The 24,269-nt window shown below is 44.6% G+C and overlaps 1 protein-coding gene and 1 pseudogene across 2 annotated transcripts in view; one reads left to right on the top strand and one right to left on the bottom strand.

Moving 5' to 3' along the window:
* Positions 1 to 24,269, top strand: part of Gab1 (GRB2 associated binding protein 1) — a 106,020-nt gene that overhangs the window by 79,282 nt on the left and 2,469 nt on the right. Inside the window, exons 4-10 of one of the 2 annotated variants that reach the window (XM_021220408.2) lie at positions 1,982 to 2,586; positions 5,901 to 5,986; positions 6,145 to 6,448; positions 14,973 to 15,062; positions 16,207 to 16,300; positions 16,557 to 16,680; positions 22,049 to 22,171. In XM_021220408.2, the coding sequence (XP_021076067.1) occupies positions 1,982 to 2,586; positions 5,901 to 5,986; positions 6,145 to 6,448; positions 14,973 to 15,062; positions 16,207 to 16,300; positions 16,557 to 16,680; positions 22,049 to 22,171 (1,426 nt within the window). The remainder of the gene's footprint in view (positions 1 to 1,981; positions 2,587 to 5,900; positions 5,987 to 6,144; positions 6,449 to 14,972; positions 15,063 to 16,206; positions 16,301 to 16,556; positions 16,681 to 22,048; positions 22,172 to 24,269) is intronic. The other variant, XM_021220410.2, reaches the window with a different exon arrangement.
* On the bottom strand, positions 20,130 to 21,089 carry LOC110337483 (annotated as a pseudogene).

The raw sequence follows: 24,269 nt of genomic DNA, 5'->3' as shown, positions 1-24,269 counted from the left end.
TTTTCAAACCTTCCTCCCCAGCCGTGAGCAGTGCTGACTCCAAGCCGTGACGTACAGCTTTTAAAATAGAGATATGTGGAGTGTATGCCTGACCCAGAGGGTCCAAAAAGCCTTTTCCAGATGCTTGGTGTAGAGCGTCATTACCACACACACACAGACACACACACACACAGACACACACACACACACACACACACACACACACACACACACCTGTGCTAAGCTTGAAGATATTTTAACTTGGCCATCTTTGGCATTTGATATTGAAAAGTGAAAAGACGCAAAGTGGCGAGGATATTGAAGGACAGTTACTTTATTATCTGAGGAAGCAACAGGAAAGTGAAGATCAATAAACAAGCTAGTGTCTGCTGCTTCGTGACCATGACCAAAACAAGCTAGTGTCTGCTGCTTCGTGACCATGACCATGGGGACAGCACCAACAACTGGAATAGTTTTCACTGTGTGAAAATGGCAATGACTCACAAAATCAGGTTTATAATATATGGTGTTAAGGAATTAAGCTTTATTGTTTTTATAACAAAAATGTTTCTTTTCTTTGGTTAAAAAAATGATTATTAATTAGAATAAGATTATAGAGTAGTTGTTTAGAAATGTATGTAGAACTTAAAACTCCCAGAAATGGTTTCTATGACCCCTTCCAAGGGGCAGTGTGTGGAAGGAGCTAGGGAACATTCCATGGATGGTTTTGTCTGTTTGTTACAATGGTATTTTACCTGTAAGAGCAAGAAAATTGTGTAAGTCAACACTAGTTAATACTATCAAATTCTAACTCAACTGTGCCTGTTTGCTGTGAGCATTGAAGCAGCACACTTGTGTGCTTGCACCCTGTGTGACTAACTGATACTTTCCCCTATGGAGACTCACTGTTACCTGCTGGTGTGGTTGTTTTGTTTTGTTTTGTTTTGTTTTTTAGAATCCCAACTGATCAGTGACAGTGATTGGTGTATTTTCTTTTTATGACAGAGCCTTTCCTTGATCTCGCTGGTACAACACCATTACTGCCACAGGAGATTGTTCTCCGAGTTACTGAGTAGATACTCTGCTGCAGTGACAGTTAAATAAGATATTTATGAAGTCCCTACCACATGCCCACTACTAGTATGTTAGGTGCTATGATGATACAAATGGATTACATAGGACACAGTCCTCTGAGATTCAGTCACCCTAGGAGCTCCCCAAGGAAACCTTCTCAAGAAGGCAGATAAACTAGACATTTATATACATTTATATATGCTATATTTATATACGGGAGCACAGGGGAAGGTTGCTCACACACCCTTCTCCCCCAGGGCTCAGCTCATACGCATGCCCCTCCAGGAAGCCTGTCTACAGGCTTACATTGAAATGTCCCTCTGGGTTGGTGAGGTTTTCTTTTTGTGTTTTAACATTAGTGCATTAGTGTATCTCTGTGTGTGTGTGTGTGTGTGTATTGTCTGTGTGTGTGTGTGTGTGTGTGTGTGTGTGTGTGTGTCCTTGGAGGAACTCGGCATAGGCAAATACAGGACAGGAGTTACTGAGAACGCCCTGGCAGTTTGGTGGTGGTAGTTCTGTTGGTTTATAATGATNCCTCTGGGTTGGTGAGGTTTTCTTTTTGTGTTTTTGTGTGTGTGTGTGTGTGTGTGTGTGTGTGTGTGTGTGTGTGTGTATTGTCTGTGTGTGTGTGTGTGTGTGTGTGTGTGAGTGTGTTTCCTTGGAGGAACTCGGCATAGGCAAATACAGGACAGGAGTTACTGAGAACGCCCTGGCAGTTTGGTGGTGGTAGTTCTGTTGGTTTATAATGATAAACAACTAAAGAACATCTGTGCTTTTTGAATCTTAATTGTTTGTTAGACCACAAACAATCTAAAAAACAAAGTGAGTTTTGATTGCTGAGCTGTAGTGTATGCGCCAAAACTCTGTCTGACTCGACTGTGGTTTGGTTTTTTGATTTTTGTTTTTTGTCATTCACAATTTTATTCAGAACCCATTTTGACTCTGCCAAGCCCACCTCTTCTGAGACAGACTGCAATGACAACGTCCCTTCCCACAAGACTCCTGCTTCTTCCCAGAGCAAACACGGAATGAATGGCTTTTTCCAGCAACAAATGATGTATGACTGCCCACCGTCCCGGCTTACGTCTGTCTCTGGAGAGTCCAGCCTCTATAACCTGCCCAGGAGCTATTCCCATGACGTGTTGCCAAAGGAATCCTCGTCAAGCCCTGAGGCAGATGGGGAGCTTTACACCTTTAACACCCCATCTGGGACCGCAGGTGTAGAAACTCAGATGAGACATGTATCTATCAGTTATGACATTCCGCCAACACCTGGGAACACTTACCAGATTCCACGGACATTTCCAGAAGGCACATTGGGACAGTCATCAAAGCTGGACACCATTCCTGATATCCCCCCACCTCGGCCACCAAAGCCACACCCAACTCATGACCGGTCTCCTGTGGAAACGTGTGGAGTCCCACGCACGGCCTCGGACACTGACGGCAGTTACTGTATCCCTCCTCCAGCAGGCATGACGCCCTCCCGGAGTAATACCATTTCCACCGTGGATTTGAACAAGTTGCGGAAAGGTAAAGCTCTGGCCGGTTCTGCTCTTTTAGGGGTCAGTGACAGAAAACCTGTTTCTACACGGCTTAATGGGTAAGAACCTTTTCTGCCCAAGGATAGCGCCTACACTTAGATCCTAGTGCCCTCTCATGTTTACGATCCTAGTGAAGTACATGGGACAGAGACAGGAGGATTATTGGCACTTGTGGGCTGCCAGCCTACCTCTCGATTCAGAGAAAGATCCTGTCTCAGGAGAATAAGGCAAAGTGTGATACAGGAGGACACCCAACGTCCTCCTCTGGTCTCCACTCACTGTGAAGGAACACAAGCAAGTGAACCCACATACATCACATTCATTCACACACATACGTACACATGCAAGAAAAGCGATTTTCTCAGTAATTGCTCTTTTCAACATAGTAAAGGGTTCTTGTCCCTTCCTTTCTTCACCTCTGCAGCCCCCACACATGTAGCCATGATACCAGAATCAGTAGATCCCTGTAGGGTGTGTGTGTTCAGGGGGCCTGGAGGGTGTCTGTGTGTGTCTGTCTCTGTCTGTGTTTCTGTGTGTATCTGTGTGTATGTCTGTATATCTGTCTCTGTGTATTTGTCTGTGTTTCTATGTGTATGTCTGTCTGTATCTATGTGTGTGTCTGTGTGGGAGTCTGGGTCTCTGTGTCTGTGTCTGTGTGTGTGTCTGCCTGTGTCCATGTCCATCTGTCTGTCTGCCTGCCTGCCTGTGTGCCTGTGTGCATGCACATCTGTGTGTCTGCTCTGTTAGAAGAAAAAGCTGGATCATCTCATGCCTGAAGAAGTATGGTCGTAGAGTTTTCTATCTCGTCTCTCTTCCATTTCCTAGGCTTCTGTAGAGGTAGGCTATCTGAACAGAAACACTCCTAGTGATGGCCATGCCTGTGTCCATGTGCCACCATGACTATTTCTGTGTCGTATCTCCAGGGTTTTTCCCTTCCGTCCTTGATCGGCAGCTTTTGCATTTTTGTCTTCATAGGCAACGATGCTGTTCAAGTCAAGCCATTGTTGTGCTTTGACTTTTTCAGTTTTTAGAGCACTGAGTCTTTTCTCTCTCTCCTCAGCTTAGCTGACAGTGGGTGTGCTTGTCTTACCTCATAAAGCCTGCCAACACAAGCTAAAGACCTCGGGAGTGTGGGCTTGGCCTAGCTTAATTCCCCAAGATTCTGGAGTTTTTGTACAGTATAAATACTGTGTGTTCAGCATATTGTCCCATCTCCTGCCTTCTGTTTCCTGCATGCTCCCTGTTCCTCTTAGTTCCCTTCATCTCCTAGAGAGTTTTGTGTCTACTTTTATATTAAATATAATTTTATGTATCAATATAAAATCTAGTAACCATAAAATATCTTTGTCTCTATAAGATTATCTTAATTATCTTAATTATCTCGTGTTCTTCTACCTTCTAGCAAGTGGCATGACTTCATTGTTTGTTTCGTTTTGCTTTTTATCTTTATTTATTAATTTATTACGTATAGGAGGTCAGAGGACAACATTCAAGCGTTGCTTCTCTCCCTCCACCGTGTGGGTCCCAGAGAACAAACTCAAGCCATTAGACTTAGCAGCAGCTGCCTTCATTGCTGAGCCATCTGGCCAGCCCACATTCATTCTTCTTTAAGGATGGAAGGATCCACTGGGTATAGGTACCACACTTTGCTTACCCCGTCTTCTGCTGTTGGACCCTCTGTTGGCTGCTACATAGCTTAGCTGTCGTGAGTAGTGCTGAGGTAAAGACCGGTGTGCAAGTCTCCGTGATCTGTCGCTCTCAAGTACTCAGCGTGGTAGCTGGGCTGTGCGGTAGATGAGGTTTCACTTGTTTAACTTTGAGGAAACTTCCATGATGACTTTCCTAAGAGTCGGTCTAGTTTATGTTCCCGCCAGCGATGTCTGAAGGTCCTCGTTCTCTTTTGTCCTTCTCCCTTGCCAGCACTTGTTTTCGTTGTTGTTTTATGTGAGTGAATGTTTGGGGGGGGGCAGGTTTGGTGTGGTTTTGGTTTTCTGGGTTTTTTTGTTTCTTTGTTTTGTTTAATGACCAACATATTATGACTGGGATCAGGAGAAAACTCAGTGTGGTTTTGGTTTGCATTTCTCTGACCGCTATTGAGGTTATTAAACCGTGTGTGTGTGTGTGTGTGTGTGTGTGTGTGTGTGTGTGTGTGTGTGTTAATGGCCATTTGTATTCCCTTCTTTGGGTGCTATATACTCCTTTAGTTAGCCCATTTACTGGCCAGGTAGTTTTCTTATTTAGTTTTTAGTTCATTCTCGCTATGAGCGCCATGTTGGGTGTACAGCTAGCAAAGGTCCTCTGCCACTCAGTAGGTTGTCTTTACTTGGTCACTGTGCCCTCTACTGTCATTTGTCATTACATGAGGTCTTGTTTGTCAGCTGCCGGTTCCACGTGCTGGATGGCTGAGGTCTATTGCGAGGGTGCCGGTTCCACGTGCTGGGCGGCCGAGGTCTATTGCGAGGGTGCTTTGCCTGTGCTGCTTTCTTCCCCGGCCACTGCTGAGTGTCAGGTCACATCCCTCTGTAAGGTCTTTGAGCCACTGGAGCTGGTTTTTGCAGGATGAGATCATGGGATCTAGTTTCATTGTTACACAGATGGCTGTCCAGTTTCCCACTACTACCTGTGGGAGAGGCCATGGCTTCTCCAATGTGTATTTTTGGCAACTTTGTTTTTGTTTGTTGTTTGTTTTTAAATCAGTTATTAAGGGCACATGCCCTAAAATCTATGTATTAGCATTTCTGTGTCTTGTGGTAGAGTTTTCTAGCTGTCGCAAAAAGGCAACAATAGAAATATTTTGTTTGGTATATGTTCAACCCTCTAATACCTATTTGAAATTGTCTGCCCCTTCCTTCTTTCCTCCCTTCTTTCCCCTCCCTCCCTGTCCTTCTCCCCTCCCCACTTCCTGATTTCACCCTGCCACAGGATCTCATGTAGCCCCATCTCACTGTGTACCTGAGGGTGATCTTGAACTTCGCACACACACACACACACACACCTCCTTGCTGGGATTTCAACAAGGCTAAATAACCCAGTTATAAGTTAGTGGCTCAAAATGGATATCATTTCTTTTGTCCATCTTTAGATAAACCTTCTCCTGCCAGGCTTGGACATTTGGTTGCTGTCATAGTCAGATGATGGCATTGGTAAACACATAGGTGTGTGCTTAATGTGCCAGTTAGAGATCCTGCTTGATGAGTGTCCTTTCAGGGTTGACGGATGCATGTTCATAAGCAAGTGTGAAGAGAGTACCTGCGAGCTGGCAACATGGGAACGAGAGCTGACTGTTTTCTTTTTTAATTATAGATTCTAGTTCTCAAGATTGCTATGATATTCCACGGACCTTTCCAAGCGACAGATCCAGTTCCCTGGAAGGCTTCCATAGCCAGTATGTAAGTACAACTGACCACTGGCCCTGCCATGTTCTGACTCTTTAGACTTAGTGCCCCATACTCTATATGCTGCCATAAAATGAAAGTAACTACATGTTCCGTAGATATAGGCGTGATACTTGTGTGTTATTATTAAGAGAAATGTATGTGTGTTTTAGAAAATCAAAAGCGTGTTGACAGCGGGAGGTGTCTCAGGTGAAGAGCTGGACGAGAACTACGTTCCCATGAACCCCAACTCGCCACCTCGACAACATTCCAGCAGCTTTACCGAGCCAATTCAGGAGCCAAACTATGTGCCAATGACCCCTGGGACCTTTGATTTTTCTTCCTTTGGAATGCAAGTTCCTCCTCCTGCTCATATGGGCTTCAGGTCCAGCCCAAAGACCCCTCCCAGGAGGCCAGTTCCTGTTGCTGACTGTGAACCACCCCCGGTGGATAGGAACCTCAAGCCAGACAGAAAAGGTAAGGGGGTGTAGCCAGGAAAGAGTAAGGTGGGGGCATGCAGTTAGGGCTCCATTTAACCAAACCTAAACATGAAACTGTTTAGGCTGGCATGGGACTATGCTGAAGCACTTTATATAGCCTGGGTCCTTAAGTCTAGAAGTTCTGCTGTTCGTAAATGAATATGTTGATGTTCAGGTGGGATTTCCAGGTCTCCTCAGACCTACAGTAGAGCTTACAAACTAAGAATGCCCAGAGCAGTGGCGGCAGCAGGCAAGCACTAGGAGAACCTGGAATGTTCTTCCCAGAGGATATAGGTAGAGCTCCCGACCCTTGCCTGACTGTCCCCTCCCCTGATGTATGACACTCACACATGTCAAGAGAGACCTGAAATCTCAGGTTGTATATGTGTCGCTGTCTTGATTGTTTTGCTGTTGTTAATTTCTGCCAACTGTTTTTGCTTTTCTAAAGCATAGCAAACCAAGCCTAACACTAGATATGATCTTGCTTTGCTGTTTTGTATCAAATTAAACGCCAGATAATGATGCCCTTGATGTGGTTATTTAAGAAGAGTGAAGATGTCTATTGTAGCCTTTCTCTTTCCCCACATCATGACTTAAAAAAAAATTAAAAACAACAACAACAATAAAAATAAAAAATAAAAAAATTAAAAAAAAAAAAAAAACCTGCCTCAGCTCCAGGCTAAGTGGAAGCTTCTATGGCTCTAATTCTGGACGATATAAGGAAAGTTGACATCTGAAGCAGGGGAGCTTGTGAGGCCTGGTCCTCTTTGTCAAAGGAAGCCTTCAACCATTTTATGTAATGTCTCAAGTTTTAAAAACTTAGGTTCAAGCCAGGCATGGTGGCCCGAGCTTTTCATTCTGGGGTCTGGGATGCAGAGGCAGGTAAATTTCTGTGGTTCATGACCAGCCTGGTCTATATATTTCTGGGTCAGCCAGAGCTGCACCCATCTCAAAAACAAAACAAAACAAAACAAAACAAATTTGGGCTTAAGTCTTTTAAAAGCAACACACTGTGCTCAGCACACCACTAGTGTGTGGCTTAATCTTGATAACTAACTAAAGTTAGAGTTGTATGATAGAATGATGGGTTTCTGGCTTCTTGCAGAGAGATTAAGGTCATTTGAAAAGCCACAAGTCATTTATAGATTTTTTTTTTCAGGACATGTAATGTTTATGCAAACTTCTTATTAACCTGGGCTTAAATCATTAACACTAAGTATGTTGTAGTTGTGGGAGACTCAGACTTCTTCAAACTAAAGGGTTTGGTTTTATTCTTACGTAAGAAAGGATGTATTTCTTCTGTACTCCATGGTAATGTGTGATCTTTGCCTTGTGCACTTGTCTTGTGGGGCGTCTCTGCATCTTCTCTGTCCACTCCCTTTCTTTTCTCCTTCCCTCCCTGTGTTCTCTCCATTGACTGGGTTCTGCACCCTTTGGCCGGCAGCACTTCTCTGTGGCCTAAGTCCTCCCGCCTGAATCCCTCCTTGGCCCTTGGCCCTTGGCCCGTCAGCATCTGCCTCTAATGCCTCCTCTGTCATTTTCAGGCTTCAGATTCTTAGAGATGACTTGAGTGGTCCAGGTTATCCCTTTACACAGTCGCAGGGCTGCTGCTGGGGTAGATGCCCACCTTTGGTCTCACACAGTTGAGAGCGGCCCCATGTGGTAGCCGTAGACGCCCAGACACCCATGCTTCATGACCACCATCTGGAGTTGTGTTAGAAAGGGTTTGAGTGCCACAGGCTTTTTGTCCCTTTTGTTTGTCTTTGTCTCTAACTCAATTAGAAATCTCACTAATTGTATTCTTCTTGACATAAAATGTAAGTGAACATGAACAAGAGATCTGTAATTGGTCCGAGGGTCTCTGGAAGATCAATACACATCTTGTAGACACAAAGTATTGAAATCTTTTTTTTTTTTAATTTTTTATTTATTTTTTTTTGTTTCTCTGTGTAGCTCTGGCTGACCTGGAACTTGTCTGGCAGACCAGGCTGGCCTCATTCTCAGGGATCCACCTGCCTCTCCCTCCCAAGTGCTGGTGCCACTACCTGGCGTTGAGATCCCCTTTTCAAAAGTTAAAGCAGCACATTATTTCCATAGAATAGAACAAAGTAAGCTTGGATCACTTTTGGAGACAGTTATTCTTCTAAGAACTAGGCAGACTTCCCAGCACTCGGGAGCCAGAGGCAGGCGGATTTCTGAGTTCCAGGACAGCCTGGCCTACAGAGTGAGTTCCAGGACAGCCAGGGCTATACAGAGAAACCCTGTCTCAAAAAACCAAAAAAAAAAAAAAAATTACGCAAACTTGAAATGAGCAGGACATTCATCCCCAGCACCACATTGTGATTTCATTGGCCAGATATTTTATTTGGCGTATCTGCTTAGAGACATGATGAACTGACAAAGAGCACCCAGGGGACTGCATCCAGGGACAGTTTTAGCCAAAGGTTAAAGAGGCTATTGAAATTTAGTATTAGTAAAAGGGTTTTGCTTTTCTTTTGTACCTTTAATTTAAATCAATAGGATTCCTGGGAAGAAGCCTATGAAGGTGTTTGCTGCATCCAGAATACTTTGCCTGGGAAAGTATAACTGTTAAGAAAAGCAGTCTAGGGCTGGAGAGATGGCTCAGCGGTTAGGAGCACTGACTGCTCTTCCAGAGGTCCTGAGTTCAATTCCTAGCAACCACATGGTAGCTCACAACCATCTGTAATGGGATCCGATGCCCTCTTCTGGGGTGTCTGAAGACTGCTACAGTGTACTCACATACATAAGATAAATAAATCTGTAAAGAAAGGAAAGAGGGAGGAAGGGAAGGGGCAGGCAGGCAGGCAGACAGACAGACAGACAAGCAGTTTAAGACCCAGATTCCAGCTGGACAGGGTTAGCACTCCAGAGGCAGAGGCAGGCAGAGCTCTGTGAGTTCTAAGGCAGCTAGGGCTATGCAGTGGAACCTTGTCTCAAAACACTAAAAAGACAAACAAAAGGCTGAAATGAAAATCTCACAACTAAACTTATTCTTGAGTATGTGTGAGCTGGGAGCATGTGTCCCATTCGGGCCACGAGATTGTTTTCACTGTGCATGGCAGCAGATGAGAGTTGTATCTGTAAATTCAGTGAGTGCGGGTAAATTGCTTGAGCGGTCCTTTCAGTGTCTTATTGACTAATTCCTAAGGAAATACAATTGTGCCAGGTGTGCCTGGCTCCTCTCAGAGCCTCAGCCAGCTGGGTGTCTGTTTGTTTGAGCTGCTCTCTTTGAAAGAGTCCATGGCAAACCACTGGCAGCCTCATCTTGTTTCTGCCCCAGTTCGGTTTGCCCTGCCACAGTATGCATGTGGTGCCGGCCAGTTTTCAAATGCTTCCTACATACCGAGGCTGCAGAAGTGCAGAGGTGCTGTGTGTGCAGACGCCTGGTGTGTCCCTGCTGTCGGCTGTCACAGCTTGATCGCCAGCTCAGAGTTCACGATGCTAACCCTGGTAGTGTTTGTTTCAAACAAGCTTGTGTGTGCATTTAGTAAGGAGAGCTTTAAGCATTTTGTAAGAGATAACAGAAGAGTAGAGCAGTCACTAGAGACAGAGCAGAACAGTTTGTAGCCGTGGCACCTTTGTATTTCTAATGGAAAAGGAGTTCTGTGAGGGTTGGAGATTTTTTTATAAAATATCTGTCGGGTTTCAGTAATACTAGCCGTGACACGGGGCCCTGTTTAACCATGGGGCTCATCTGGATTCTGCTGTTTCCATGTTGTTTTCCTCTATTTGTATAGAGATTTTGTCATTCTAACTTTGGTTTTCTTGTTTTTTGGTTTTGGTTTTGGTTTTTCAAGACAGGGTTTCTCTGTATAACTCTGGCTGTCCTGGAACTCATTCTGTAGACCAGGCTGGCCTCGAACTCAGAAATCCACCTGCCTCTGCCTCCCAAGTGCTAGGGTTAAAGGTGTGGGCCACCACTACCCGGCTTATTCTAACTTTTAAAAAAGCGAGACCTTGAAGTTTTTGAATATCATTAAAAATGACCATGCTTTCTTTAAAATTATGCTCATAAGATAATAAATACTTAAAAGACCAGATGAGTGACACTAGTACCTTAACCGATTTTTTGTAAGTTTTTTTTTTTTTTTTAATATTCACCAAGTAGATGCCTAGTGGCTGAGGAAACCCAAAGAGGGCATGAGATCCAGTGTGCAACTGGAGTTACAGACAGTTGTGAGCCACCATGTCAGTGCTGGGAATCACCCCCAATCCTCCACAAGAGCAGCCTGTGCTCTGACCCACTGACCCACTGACCCACGTCTCTACCTTCCTTCACTAACTTTTCATAAACAGGAGTTAATGTTTAATTCCTAAGTCAGACTGTGGCTACAGTTGTTAGAGCTTAAAGGAAGGAAGTATGGAATATGTTCCTACAGCATATCCTTACCAGCCCGAGACAGTTTCCCCGTGTAATACTTATCATTAGGTACTACAGCATTTATTCTATTCCCCCTCACATAGTTAAAACAAGTACAAATGTTTTTCTTTCACAACCCTGCCTAAGTCCCCTGCTGGACTTAGCCAGGTAGTAACCCTGTGAGTTACTCTGCTTCCACCTTGGGTTTGGGGTGCCCACTGGAAAAAGTCTTGCAACTTTAGAAGCGTATGCCTGCATGATTAGGAGCCAATTCGGAAAATTCGAGTGTAGCATTGAGTTTATGTAGAAGACTATTCATATGCAGGGCTTTCCAAAAAGGCTTGCCCCTGTGTATTTGAAGTGGGACTTTCATGTGATGACCTTGTCTGTATTCAAGTTGAGCACTTCTGAGATGACTTCAGTACGGATGAGGTTGGTTTATCAGAGAGCTAAGGGCTTGCCCTCAGTAAATCTCCTTTGCTAGGCATAGAGTCTGTAAACCCAAGGAAAGATGGAGTTGCTTCCCTGAGAAGCTCGCCATCTAGGTTTGACGGAGGAGGTGGACGGGTGAGGTGGACGGGTGAGCACACACGTGTGAATGCCCCGGGACATTCAAGGGCAGCTCTCCTAAGGCAAGCCTGATACAGGGGGAGGAGCAGTGAGGGCTGGAGGAAGGGAGGGGGGGCAGAGCCGGGGAGCTGGTGCTGGGGAATGTAGGTGGCAGGAAGACCTTTCCCAACAGGGGATTGCTTAGAGTCATGGATGGGTGAGCACCTCCAAGGCAGTAGGAGAGCACAGGAAAGAAAGAGGAATCTCACATCCCGGGGAGACACCCTCATCCAAGCTAAAGAGGTTAGGCTTTACTCTGAGCACTCGGGTGAAGAGCTTTATGCAGACAGTGACAAGTTGGCACTAAATGTTTCATTATGATTTAAAATAAAATAATTATACTTTGCTATAAAATGATACAAAAATAACATTTGTTTATCATCTCCCCTAGTGGGAGCTTTCCCCAGTTTCCCAACCCCTTCTTGGTCGTTGGTTGGGATAATGGAGCTTTACTGAGGTCCTTTTTGCTTAGAGATCGTGGTTGAGACAGTTGTTTTCTTCATGACACACAAGGAATTGGAATAAGGTGACATCTATGGAACACTTCAAGTGCATTGGGAAGGCTTGCTATGCATAGCATGACCTTGACAGGAATTCCAGGTAAACACATGGAGCTAAGAAAGTGACACCTCCACCTGGACTCCAAGGCTAGCCCATTCTGTTAGTCCTGTCGCTGTCCTTGGGACTCTCTGCAGCCTCACTTCTCAGTGACCACTTGATTATTTGCTCTGGTCATACTTTCTTTCGAAAGCTTGGGGCGGGTTGGATGAGTTGAGACGATGCCTGACCATCGGAAGTCAAGGGCCATGGTGTCTATCGAGCCAGTCTTACAAAGCGTAACTCAGCAAGCTTCATGTAGAGAGGAGGGCCCTGGAGTCAAGAAGCCATGGTGGGCTGATAATTCTGAGAAAGAGCAGAGAGCAGTCCGGCCAATGCAAAGCACGTATAATTCCTGAGAAGAATAGGAGACGGCGTTGTGCCTCTCACACCACCAAGTCCCTCATACTGTCCCTCATGTTTACTGTAATTCATTGGAAGTGACTGGATGCTCTGTTGTGCTGCCTTATTTATTTATTTATTTATTCATTCATTAATAGATTTTTATTTATTTATTTATTTATTTATGTATTTTATGTATATGAGTACACTGTAGGTTGTGAGCCTTCATGTGATTGTTGGGAATTGAATTTTTTTTAGGACCTCTGCCCGATCTGGTTACCTCCCCTCCCTCAGACCCTGCTCGTTCTGGCCCAAAGACTTATTTATTTTTATTTTTTTATTATTATTATTACTATTATTATTATACATAAGTACACTGTAACTGACTTCAGATGCACCTGAAGAGGGCGTCCGATCCTATTACAGGTGGTTGTGAGCTACCATGTGGTTGCTTGGATTTGAACTCAGAACTTTCTGAAGAGCAGTCAGTGCTCTTACCCGCTGAGCCATCTCACCAGTTCCTGTTATGCTGTTTTACACAGCAGGCCCCTGATGCCTCTTGGGTTCTTTTGTCTTTCAATTTGAAGTTTCTCCTAGTTAGAGAAGACTGAAGCAAAATTGACCTTTGAGTTCCCACCCGACCCTGCCAAGATTACTTCCTCAGGCAAGGACTGACACCCAAAGGATGTCTGACTGCCACACCTACACACGCTTACACCTTCACACAAACAGACACACTCACATTACACATACACATACACACACACACACACAGAGAGAGAGAGAGAGAGAGAGAGAGAGAGAGAGAGAGAGAGAGAGAGATTCCTTCACAAATAGTAAATTTGTTCATCTCTTCCTCTAAGCATAGATTTTGTTTTGTAAAGATTTAGTAAAAGAAACGTAAAGAAACATAGATAGGAACTAATTTGAAAATGTCCCACCCCTGAAAAAAATACAACAAACCAAAACCATTTCCTAGCTAGCTAAGCATTTATCGGGTCTAGTACAGTGAGGCCCCAAGAGTTAGGACTGTGAACTCTGAACTCTGCTGTCGGATCCTAGAGGATTCTGGTTTGTCTATGGACACTTCAGCCCCTTTCAAACGTGGAGTTTTAAAAGAGCTTACTGGTTTTAAGAACCTCGCTATTTTTTATTTGTTTTTCTTTGTTTGTTTTGTGAGACAGGGTTCCTTGATGTAGTCCTGGCTGTCCTGGAACTCGATCTGTAGACAGTCCGGTTTCACACTCGGAGATCCACCCGCCTCTGCCTCCCAAGTGTTGGGATCAAAAGCTACGCCCCTCCTACCCAGCAAGCTTCACTGTTTCCCTAGATAAGGTCTTCACAGCACTGTACTCACAACGGCGCTCATCTCCCTCGATGGCCTGTTCCTTCTCTTTTAATGCCTCTCGGTTAAAAGTTCTTTTTCCACTGGCATGTTCAGAGTAGATGCAGCTGCTCAGAGGAGCCAGGCTCTTCCTACACCACCCTGAGGATTGAACCTCAGGCCCCCTGGGCTGACCCTGCTAGTGCAGCTGGTTTGGACCTCGTGGTCCATTAAGCACTGGACAGCAGTTGCAGGCAGGTGGAGTCTGAAGCTAAAGAAATGTGAGAAAGCAAGACAGCAGCCATCACTTAACCCCGAGCATAGATAAGATGTGGTGACTAAGGCCTGGCATAGTGGCTCACTACTTTAATTAACCCTAGCACTGAGGAGGCAGAGGCAGGCGGATCTTAGAGTTTCAGGGCAGCCAGGACTGTGTAGGGAGACCCTGTCTCAACAAACAAACAAACAAACAAGCAAGCAAAAGATTTGGAGAATTCTGAGGAGAAAAAAGTCAGGAGGAATGTAAAGCCATCGTGGGCCCTTCTGAAAAAGTCTGTAGGAGAGGCATTCAGTAAACGGCAAACTGAAGATAACCTCAGGAACAGTTTGTGATGGTTATGTACTAGCCACTCCCTGTGCCGGTGGTGTGCGGTGTTCCCACGGGTCCCAAGCCACATCCATGTCCTCAGATCAGCAGCAGCTGCTGATGATCTACATGTAAGAACAGGCGTGCTAAGAAGAAGGCCCTTTCTGCTCGCCCTGGGTTGACTGACTCAGTGTGTGACCGCTGAGGTCTAAGGTTGGAGGCTGACCTGGAGGACTCAGAACTGAGCTCCAGAGGACACGCCACCTGGCTCCCCTGCAGAACCATGTGAAAGGCTGCCAAGGGACGCCTCACCTGCCCCTCCCACTCTGCCTTTCCCGTTGTCTTGTTGTCTGACATGTTAGAAGACACACTAACATGGCCCGTGTGCTTCCTTCCTTTCCTTAAGGAAAGAAAGGCAAGCAGCCGCTTGTCCCCTTAGCTGGCCCTCTCTCGTCCCCTGTGCCTGTGACGCTGTGGCATGCCCTTCCCTGCATTCTGGTGCACTGAGCATGAATCTAGCGAGACCGGATGTCTTTCGCTAACAAGTTTTTGTTTATGCCTTTAATATGTCACATTTCTGCACATGACTCTGTTTCTGTTATTGTTTGTTTGTGTAACAGAATCCATTTTCCAACTTAAAAAAATAACATTTTTAATAAGAGAGTCTTCTTTTTACCAATTAGGTCAGAGTCCTAAAATTTTAAGACCCAAACCCCATGGTTTAGAGCGAAGCGATTCACAAACCATAGGTGACTTTGCTACAAGAAGAAAGGGTATGTACCTGTGTGGGGCACGGGGATTTTATTTATTTTTATGGTTTTTTTTTTTTTCTTCAGATGAAAAGAAGGAGAGCTTAAGTAGGGCTGCTCTTGCCAGCTGTCCCCCTGTGGTAGTTCTAAGAGAGCACATCTTGAGCTGGAGGTGCGCAGATCTGCGTCCTCACTGTGAGCAAGGGAGCCCGGGGATTATCTGATAGTGTGTGCTCTCAGTCAAGCTTGGCTCCCTCCCTCCTCCCCCTTACCTCCCTAGGCAGCAGCTCATTGTTTCCCTTCTGCTTGTTGTCTCCTGTCTTTGTATATGTATGTATACGTTGTTTTCTGTTGTGAAGTAGAATAAGAAATAATTTCAGCGTTTTTACTATGGCATGGCTTAGAAAATGACAGCTAAACTCTAATTCACCTTTTTAAGTTTTAGGGGGTTTTTCGGGGGAAAAAAAAAAAGGAACATGAAGAAAAGTCCCTTTTCTTCAGACCAGGATGCTGTATGTGTCTGTTAAGGATACAGATGGGAAAGCTCTTAACACAGATTTCTAACTGTATCTTCATTATGCTTGAACTGTGAGCCTGTGTGATCTGCAGCTTTGAAACGAGGACTTTGTGCTCCTGTGTAAGATAGTTGATTACGATTACCTATTTTTGAACCCAAAGTAAGAAAATCTAGGCGGTTTTGTTTTGTTTTGTTTTGTTTTGTTTTGTTTTTTTTTGATTCTTTTGGTTTGGGGTGTAGCAAAGTTTCTAGTGCTTTTATTTTACATGTGAAAAACTATACCGAGGCTTCAATAGTGGGGACCATGTCTGACACAGACAAAGATGAAATTCATAAAACAATTCATTAATGAGAGCAGTGCCCAGAGGAGCTTTAAAGGCACAGACCTTTAAGTTGTCGTTTAATTTATATTTACAAGTAGAGGTTAGACCTTGAGCTGGGTCAAGCAGTATCATTGTGTTGAAGCCATGTATGGTTGGAGCAGTGGTAGAGGTTAGACATTTCGTTGTTGAGTGTTAGACCCTGTCGCTGTAGACCTTTTTCTCTGTGTAAGATGATGCCTGCCTACCAAGTGCGAATTGCGACATTGAGGGGGCCTTGTTTATTTTGTGAAGTTCTGTGCACTCACACCTTCCTTCCCTTTCTTTTCAGTCAAGCCGGCACCTTTAGAAATAAAACCTCTGTCAGAATGGGAAGAGCTGCAAGCCCCAGTCAGATCCCCCATCACTAGGAGCTTCGCTCGGGAGTAAGTGTTCTACCGAAAACACAGAGCCGGAGTGGCAAGACAGTGAAAATTGTTTATTTCAAGAGAGACGGGTTGAAAAAGAGTCTAGAGAAGCCCCAAAGTCAAGAGCATCTTCATTCGTCATAATAAAAGTGCTGGATGTGTAACCGTAAACTAATGACTATTGCAGAAAGGGCGTGTTCGAGATTCCTTTTATATGGGTGTATGGGGGGATTTGGCACCTGTCCCCTGGGGTTCATGATGTCACTTTCTCTAGCTCCTCTAGGTTTCCCATGTCCCCTCGGCCTGATTCTGTGCACAGTACGACATCGAGCAGCGACTCCCATGACAGTGAAGAGAACTATGTCCCCATGAACCCAAATCTGTCCGGCGAAGATCCGGTACGTGCAGGCCTCTTGTTCATTTCTCTACCGGAGCTGCCCTCTGGAAGGAGTTCAGCTTAACCTGTTCTATCTATCTGTACGCATTTACCCGCACGTCTTTCCTCCTATACTTGAAAAAACCCTGAAATCATTTTTTAAGTGATGCTTTCTTAAGTACTGTCAAAGTCTTAATACCAGCTGTGATGAAATTGTTGTTTGTACAGTTGTAAATCAATGAAAAAAAAAATGAAGGTTTTTTTCATTACAGCTTTCCATAGCTGTAACAAGTTCCTGAGAAAATCAACTTATAAAGAGAGCGAAGGTTTACTTGACTTGGAGTGTTAGGAGTGTCTGTGATTGCTCCATGTTGTCACTTGGTGGCCTGTGGTGACACGTGGTTGTGGCACAGCAAAGCTACTGGTCTTATGACCTGTAGTGAAGGGAGACAAGGAGCCCAAGTCCTCTTCAGGACAAGACCCTGGTGACATAAATAATTCTTGAAGAATTCAGTGTCTCAGGAGTGCCATTGTGCCCATCAGGCCCTTGCACTGGAACTCTCTGAAGGACATTTTACATCTACTCTCATGGATTTACAGTCGTTCCCCAGCTAAACTCCATGATTATAGTCTCTGCTTTTGTAATATTTGTCTAGAATATCCACTGACACTGTGTTACAGTGAATCCCTCCAGCTCAGGCTACGACAGGCTTCGGGAGGAATTGTCATATACAGGACTCTGATAATCTTCCAGTTAAACAAAAGGGAAGACTAAAAAGACATTACATTCAGAGGTCAAACTGAGGAAACGAGATTAAGAATTGTGTGTACCTTCTGACGTTAAAGCAGGAAAATACTTTGGCTTGCTTGATATGTTCAAAGAAATATGAGGTGATGAATTTTCAAAATTCCAAATAAGCAAAACTGGCCGACACTGGGGCTGGAGAGGTGGCTTAGCAGTGCGAGCACGTGCTGCTCTTACCGCGCATGCTTCCAGCACACTGCAGATGGTTCGCTGTAGCACCTCTACCCAGGTCATGGGGTAACTTCTGCTGTGTGCCAGGAACAGCTGAAAAGCCACCTGGGCCCTCTGCAGCTTCCCATGCTACCATGGCTCCACCCTCACAGCCCTGCATTAGATTGTCATGCAAGCTTCCTCAGAACTCTTCACTCAGGGAACAGTGTGTTGATGGAACGCCATGGAAGTTCGCAGGGCTAACATGCTCTTGGATGTATTAAATCATCCAAATGTAAACAAAATTAATAGTCTTAGAAAAGCTAGGACAGATTCATAACACATCTGATTTGTGTGTAGAGGTCAAGTCACATATCTACCAAGTGAACTCTAACTAGGTGGCCTACATTTTAGCCATGGTCCAGCGCTTCTGCCATAACTGTTCCTAGGGAACAACAGAAGCACCGCTCGGTTTTCTATATATAAGAAGTTTAGAAAACCTAGCACTATTGTTTGTTTTTTCACTTGATATACAGAATATCTAGAGCAAGTCTCTGAATCTTAGAGTTTCTCTAAAAACTGTGTGGGGAAAACAATGGGTGACAGGCTACTGTAGAGTCTAAAAGCTGGGTTTCAGCCCTACTTTAAGATGAAAAAGAAGTCCAGTTCTGCTGGTAAATTAGACAGAATTCAGTTAGGAGTGCTGACAAATTCTCTTGAGGAACAGCTGGCTGGAGTTAACTGTGCTGGGTCCTAGGGATTTATGCCTTGCTTTTATGACTTTATAATATTGTAAAACTGTCCCAGCCAGCGCAAGGTAGGGCATGGGTGTGTTTGCATTGGTCACCTTTAGACACAGAGTGTTGCCCTCACCCCAAGCTGAGAGTGAAAGATGGTGTCCTTCAGAGGACAAAAAGATTGTTATTGCACACTTCAGGGGTCCTTTCGCATAACCTAGGGAAGGGGGGAGGGGTGCCAGCCATTTTAACTGGGCATCCGGATGCTTGTGAATTCTTGTGAGCTGTGCCATTGGTCTGAAAGTTCTTGCCAAAGTTTGTTTCTGTTTCTCTCCGCCAAGCTTGCTTGTTCTCACTTGCTAGTGCTGCCCTCTATCTTCCTGGCTTTGTTACATGATTCTAGAGAGTTTTATCATATGTTTCTCTGAGGAAGAATGGCATCAGACAAAGAGAAAGCAGAGAAGTTAGAAAGACTGCAGTCATGATCCACACCTTTTAGTTAATGTACTCTGAACTCATTCTTCTCTAAATACCTAAAAGTTAAATGTGGATCTTTAATTCTTTATTAAATTTTTTTTAAGATTTCTTTATTATTGTGTGTAAGTACACTGTAGCTGTCTTCAGACACTCCAGAAGAGAGCATCAGATTTCATTATGGATGGTTGTGAGCCACCTTGTGGTTGCTGGGATTTGAANTCAGGACCTTCAGAAGAACAGTCAGTGCTCTTAACTGCTGAGCCATCTCTCCAGCCCCTTTATTAAATTTTTAATACAATATATTTTGGCTGGGCAGTGGTAGCACACACCTTTGAACCCAGAACTTGGGAGGCAGAGGCAGGCAGATTTCCGAGTTCGAGGCCAGCCTGGTCTACAGAGTGAGTTCCAGGACAGCTAGGGCTACACAGAGAAACCCTGTCTCAAAAAAACAAAATAAATAAATAAACATACATACATACATATATGTATATATATATATATATATATATATATATATATATATATATATGTGTGTGTGTGTGTGTGTGTGTGTGTGTGTGTGTGTGTGTGTATACATATTGGTCATATTCTTTCCCCTCCCCCTTCCCTTTGAAAGCAAGAGGTATGAGGACCCTTCACTATAATAATGTAACTGGGTACATACATATATGGTTTTCTTTTGTTTAGCTTTGTTTTGGGATATGAAGTTGCAGTTGTTAGCCTAGGACAGTCCTTTTTCACTGTTCAAGCTTTATTTGGTGTTTTCATTGGCATGACACTTGAGTGGCTGGTTCCATCACCCATATGCAGATCTTACATTTCACATAATATTGCAATGTACACTACAGATACATATAATACATAAAATATCCTGTAGAACATTTCTGTACAAGATATGCATAATGGACTTACACACTGGAGCCAGGTTATAACTAATTGGGAACTCACTGGCCTAGGCATGTTTGGTGAGGGTGCACAGGACAACAATGCAGCAGGCTCACAGGGTAATCGAAGCCTGCACAGTTGGCAGTGTGCCTCAGAGACAGTGGGACTGTCACACTAACCAGGTTACCGCTACACAAGTACCACATGGCAGCAGGGCAGAGCTGTGGGATCTGAGATGTTTCCCCACACCACCTCAACTCCACTGTACCGACCACAGCTCAGATGAGAAGGGTGTGGTCTGCCTAGAAACCCTGCTGCAGCCTGGACAGTGAAGTGCTAGGACACTGGGAAGTGCTAGGACAGTGGGAAGACTTTAGAGCTGCAGCTCCTTCTGGATTCCCCAGGCGGGCCTCTTCCTCAGGAGTCAGTGTCACCTACACAACATCCGAGATTCCATTTTGTCCCAGGATACTCGGGGAAGACATCATCATTGATTCCATAGAGACCCTTAATCATGGTGAAAGTGGGATGCACCCGCCTCAGGTTCTTCATTATGCTGTCAGCCGAGTCTGCCACAGAGAGGCCAGTGGCCCAGGATGTGTAACCTCTCAGCTTGATCACTGTGTACGCACCATTCACCACCTGCTTGTGAACCTCCTTCCACTGCTCCTTAAAACAGTCTGCATCAGTGCCCAGTTCTGAGTTGAGAGACTCTAGGGAGACGCCAGCCACATTCACACCACTCCACACAGGCACAATGGAGTCGCCACGTTCTCCCAGGACCCAGCCGTGACAGCTCAGCGGGTGAACCCCAGCCTTCCTCCCATCAGGTAACAGAACCTGGCTGAATCCAGATTGGAACCACTTCCAATATCTCAGCTTTTGGAAAAGCCACTGATTTTCCAAGCCACGTAGGTCAAGATATCCACTGGATTTGAGACAATAAGCAGCTTGTAGTGTGGACTATACTTCACAATGTTCGGAATGATGAACTTGAAGATGTTCACGTTTCGCTGGATCAGATTGAGTCGGCTCTCTCCCTTTTGCTGACAGCCCCACTGTGATGACCAGCTTGGAGTTTGCAGTCACACAGTTGTCTTTGCTGGAGACAGTTTTGGTTGTTCTAAGGAAGAGGCTGCCATGCTGGGGATCCATCATCTCCCTTTAGCTTGTCTTCCATGGCATCAACAAGGGCAAGCTCATCCACCAAGTCCTTCGTTAAGATACTGATGGCACAAGCCATGCCAACAGCACGAACCCCAACAACTGTAATCTTGTTCTGGGGGACCTGTTCTTCCTTAAGAAGATTCACAATCAGCTGGTCCTTGAGGGTTGCCATCTTGGACTTTGAATCTTTTGAGACCGCTAGTGCACGATGGGGGACGATGGGCGAGCAGAAGCAGCATGGCCTAGGCTCGGTGACAGTGGCTCCAGCCTAGGACAGTCTTGAACTTGTAATTCTCCTTCATCGGCTTCCGGGTATTGGAATTACAAGTGCGCCTTCACACCCAGACCTTCATGTTTTTAAGAATGTTTGTTAGAGCTTTTGCAGCTGTCTGTGACTGGGTGTCTAAGACTTTTTTATTATTACTCTTTTCATAATTCTCTCTCTCTCTCTCTCTCTCTCTCTCTGTGAGTGTGTGTGTGTGTGTGTGTGTGTGTGTGTGTGTGTGTGTGTGTGTATCTTGGTTAGGGTTTCTATTGCTGTGAAGAGACACCATAACCATGGCAACTCATATAAAGGAAAACATTCCATTGGGGCTGGTTTATAGTTCAGAGATTTAGTCCATTATCGCCATGGTGGGAAGCATGGCAGCGTCCAGGCAGGCACGGTGCCTGAGAAGGAGCTGAGCACTCTGCTTCTGAGTGGGCAAGCGACAGAAGTGAATGTCTGAGCCAGAGGCAGACTTGAGTTTCTGAGACCTGAAAGAGACCTCAAGTGACACACCCATTCCAACAAGGCCACACCTCCTAATGGTGCCTCTCCCAGTGTGCCAATGCGGGGGACCATTTTCTTCCAGAGCCTCGAAGTTTGCTTCTGGGAAGGGTTACTTAACCTGTGCAAACATGAGTAAAGTTATTTACTTGAGCAAGGGACAGTAGTTACCAGTGGCTACAGCACTGAGAAATAGGGCTGCCTCCCACTGCAGCCATAAACCGCCAGGCTCTCCCCGGGCTGAGTATTAGTTTAACTAAATTTAACTTCAGAGCCCAGGAGTCCAAGACCAATTTTGGACAAGGTAGTGACCCTCCCCATCCCCCGGGGGAAGAAGAAGGGGTGGGAGAAGAGGGCTTCTCCGGAGTGTCTGCCCACTCTTCGCTGTTCTGTTTTTCAGAATCTCTTTGGCGGCGGCAGCCTTGATGGGGCGAGCAGCCCGATGAATAAACCCAAAGGAGACAAACAAGTCGAATACCTGGATTTAGACCTAGATTCTGGGAAGTCCACGCCACCACGGAAGGTAAGTGAGCCCGTGTTCTCTAGATAGGTCAAGCACACTTTGAGGGACCATGTTCTTTGGGGAAAGTCGGGGGCCTGATTATTTAAGTTTAGTGACTGTGACTTAGGAAACTAAGTCATAAGCAACAGAAGCATGAAGTTGGTAGATATGTTTCTCCCTCTGTCGAGGTCAGTCAGCTTTACAGTTTCTACTTGTCACGGTCAGGGCTTTTGCTGTCTTTAGAATGAAGAAAGTATGGTTTGGATGAGTGGGGGCCATACCTTTAATCCAGGCACAGGGGAGACAGAAAATTTATCTGTAAAAAGGAAGAAAAGAACATGGCTCATGGCTCAAGTCATATGCTGTTTTGTCTTAAATTTTAATTTCTATTAAACCTACCAATTACACAGTTTCTTTATAATTCTTTGGTTTTGGTGCTTTTTTTTTAATATTTAACATATATGTGGGTATATGCACATGAGTGCAATGTCCCTCAGAGACTGGAAAAGGAGGGCACTAGCTCCCAGGAGCTAGAGTGACAGGTGGTTGTGAGCCACACGAGTTCTAGAACCAGTTCAGTTCCTCTGTAAGAGCAGTGTACAGCCTTACCCCACCCCCACCCCCACCTCCAGCCCTCCTTCCAGCCCGTGCATCACCGGACTTACTCTGTTATTTAAGTCCTATTTTCTTAAATTTTCTTTAACTTATCATTCTCTCTTAGACTCAGATTTTCAACAGTGTCTTTTGAAGTCCCTGTAATATGAAGGTCTTTTGGTAGTGAATTCTTTTCAGGTTGTGTATAACTGAAGTCTCTTTATTTTAGAAACAGGTTTTGTTGAGATTGCAGTTCTCTTTTTTATTATTATTATTTTTTTTAGTCCTGTGACATAATTACATAATTTTCAATAATTTGAATTCTGAAAATAAGGTTGAAAAAAGTTGAAAGATTTGCTTACAGAAGATGTCATTATTCGCACGGAGAAAAGCTCACCGCAGTCATGTTAATGTGATGTGGTCTTCCACCAGAATAAGAAAGACTGTTTACCGTGTTGGAAAAGGCCACTGTCATGCTATCAGGGTTATGAGCTACTGAGTCAGTTCTTAACTGAGCCTCTTTACCCCATGGGGACCTGTCAAATGTACCCTTTGAACACTTCCTATCTGTCTTCTGGCTGCTTTTCAGATGTTTCCTGTCGAATTTACAGTTTCATAAGAGTGTGTGTAGACGTAGATGTCTTTTCACTAATCTGATTGGAAGTTGTGCTATTCACACACATATACACATACTCATACACACAGACACACACAGAGACATACTACACAGACACATCCACATACTTACACACTCATGTGAACATGTATGCACACATACATATCATACTGATACACACACGTACACACATACTTATGCACACATGCACACATATGCACACACATGTACACGTGCACACCAACACACATGCCATGGCTGTACACATGGCTTTTCTGCTTCTTTTGATTACCTTTTTATCACCTGCCAGGTACACATACAGTATGCCTACTATTTCTATATCTTTGCAGTTTTCTGTTCTATGATCTATGTATCTATGATCTATGTATCTGTTTAATTTTGGATAGTTTTTGGCTCTATCACCAGATTTCCCAATTCTCCTTTCTTTTTGTTGGAGTTTTTTGTTTTGTTGTTTTGGTTTGGTCTTTTTGTTGTTATTTTGTATTTATCTCTGGGGTGAAATGCTGTTTGGTTTACTTTAACTGGCATTAATCTTTTTGTGTTACTTATATGTTTAAGGCCTTTTCTGGCTTATCCTTTAACACTGTTCACACACTTCATAATGCCAATACAGTAATTTCAGAATTTGAAGTCCTTGGAGGCCGGAATTTGTGTGCACTGTTTCTGTTAGCCCACCCCCTTATGGTTCGTCTCCTTGTGTGTTTATACATTTTTGTTACAAATTCATGGTTGAACTTGGAGGATCTGGATTTCCTCCACCGAGCATCTCTAATTCCCCCGGCGGCCGGTTGAGATTCCTGCTCTGGGCTCATGCCAGCTTCCTTCAAGCCTACCAGGAGCCTGGTTTTCAGCATCCCACCTTACCTGCCCCTCCCCCCCCCCCCCCCC

Source organism: Mus pahari, chromosome 20 (genome assembly GCF_900095145.1).
Source record: "Mus pahari chromosome 20, PAHARI_EIJ_v1.1, whole genome shotgun sequence".
NCBI classification, from domain to species: Eukaryota; Metazoa; Chordata; class Mammalia; order Rodentia; family Muridae; genus Mus; species Mus pahari.
Note: the sequence above shows the minus strand (reverse complement) of the source record. Positions and strands in the feature narration are given on the sequence as shown.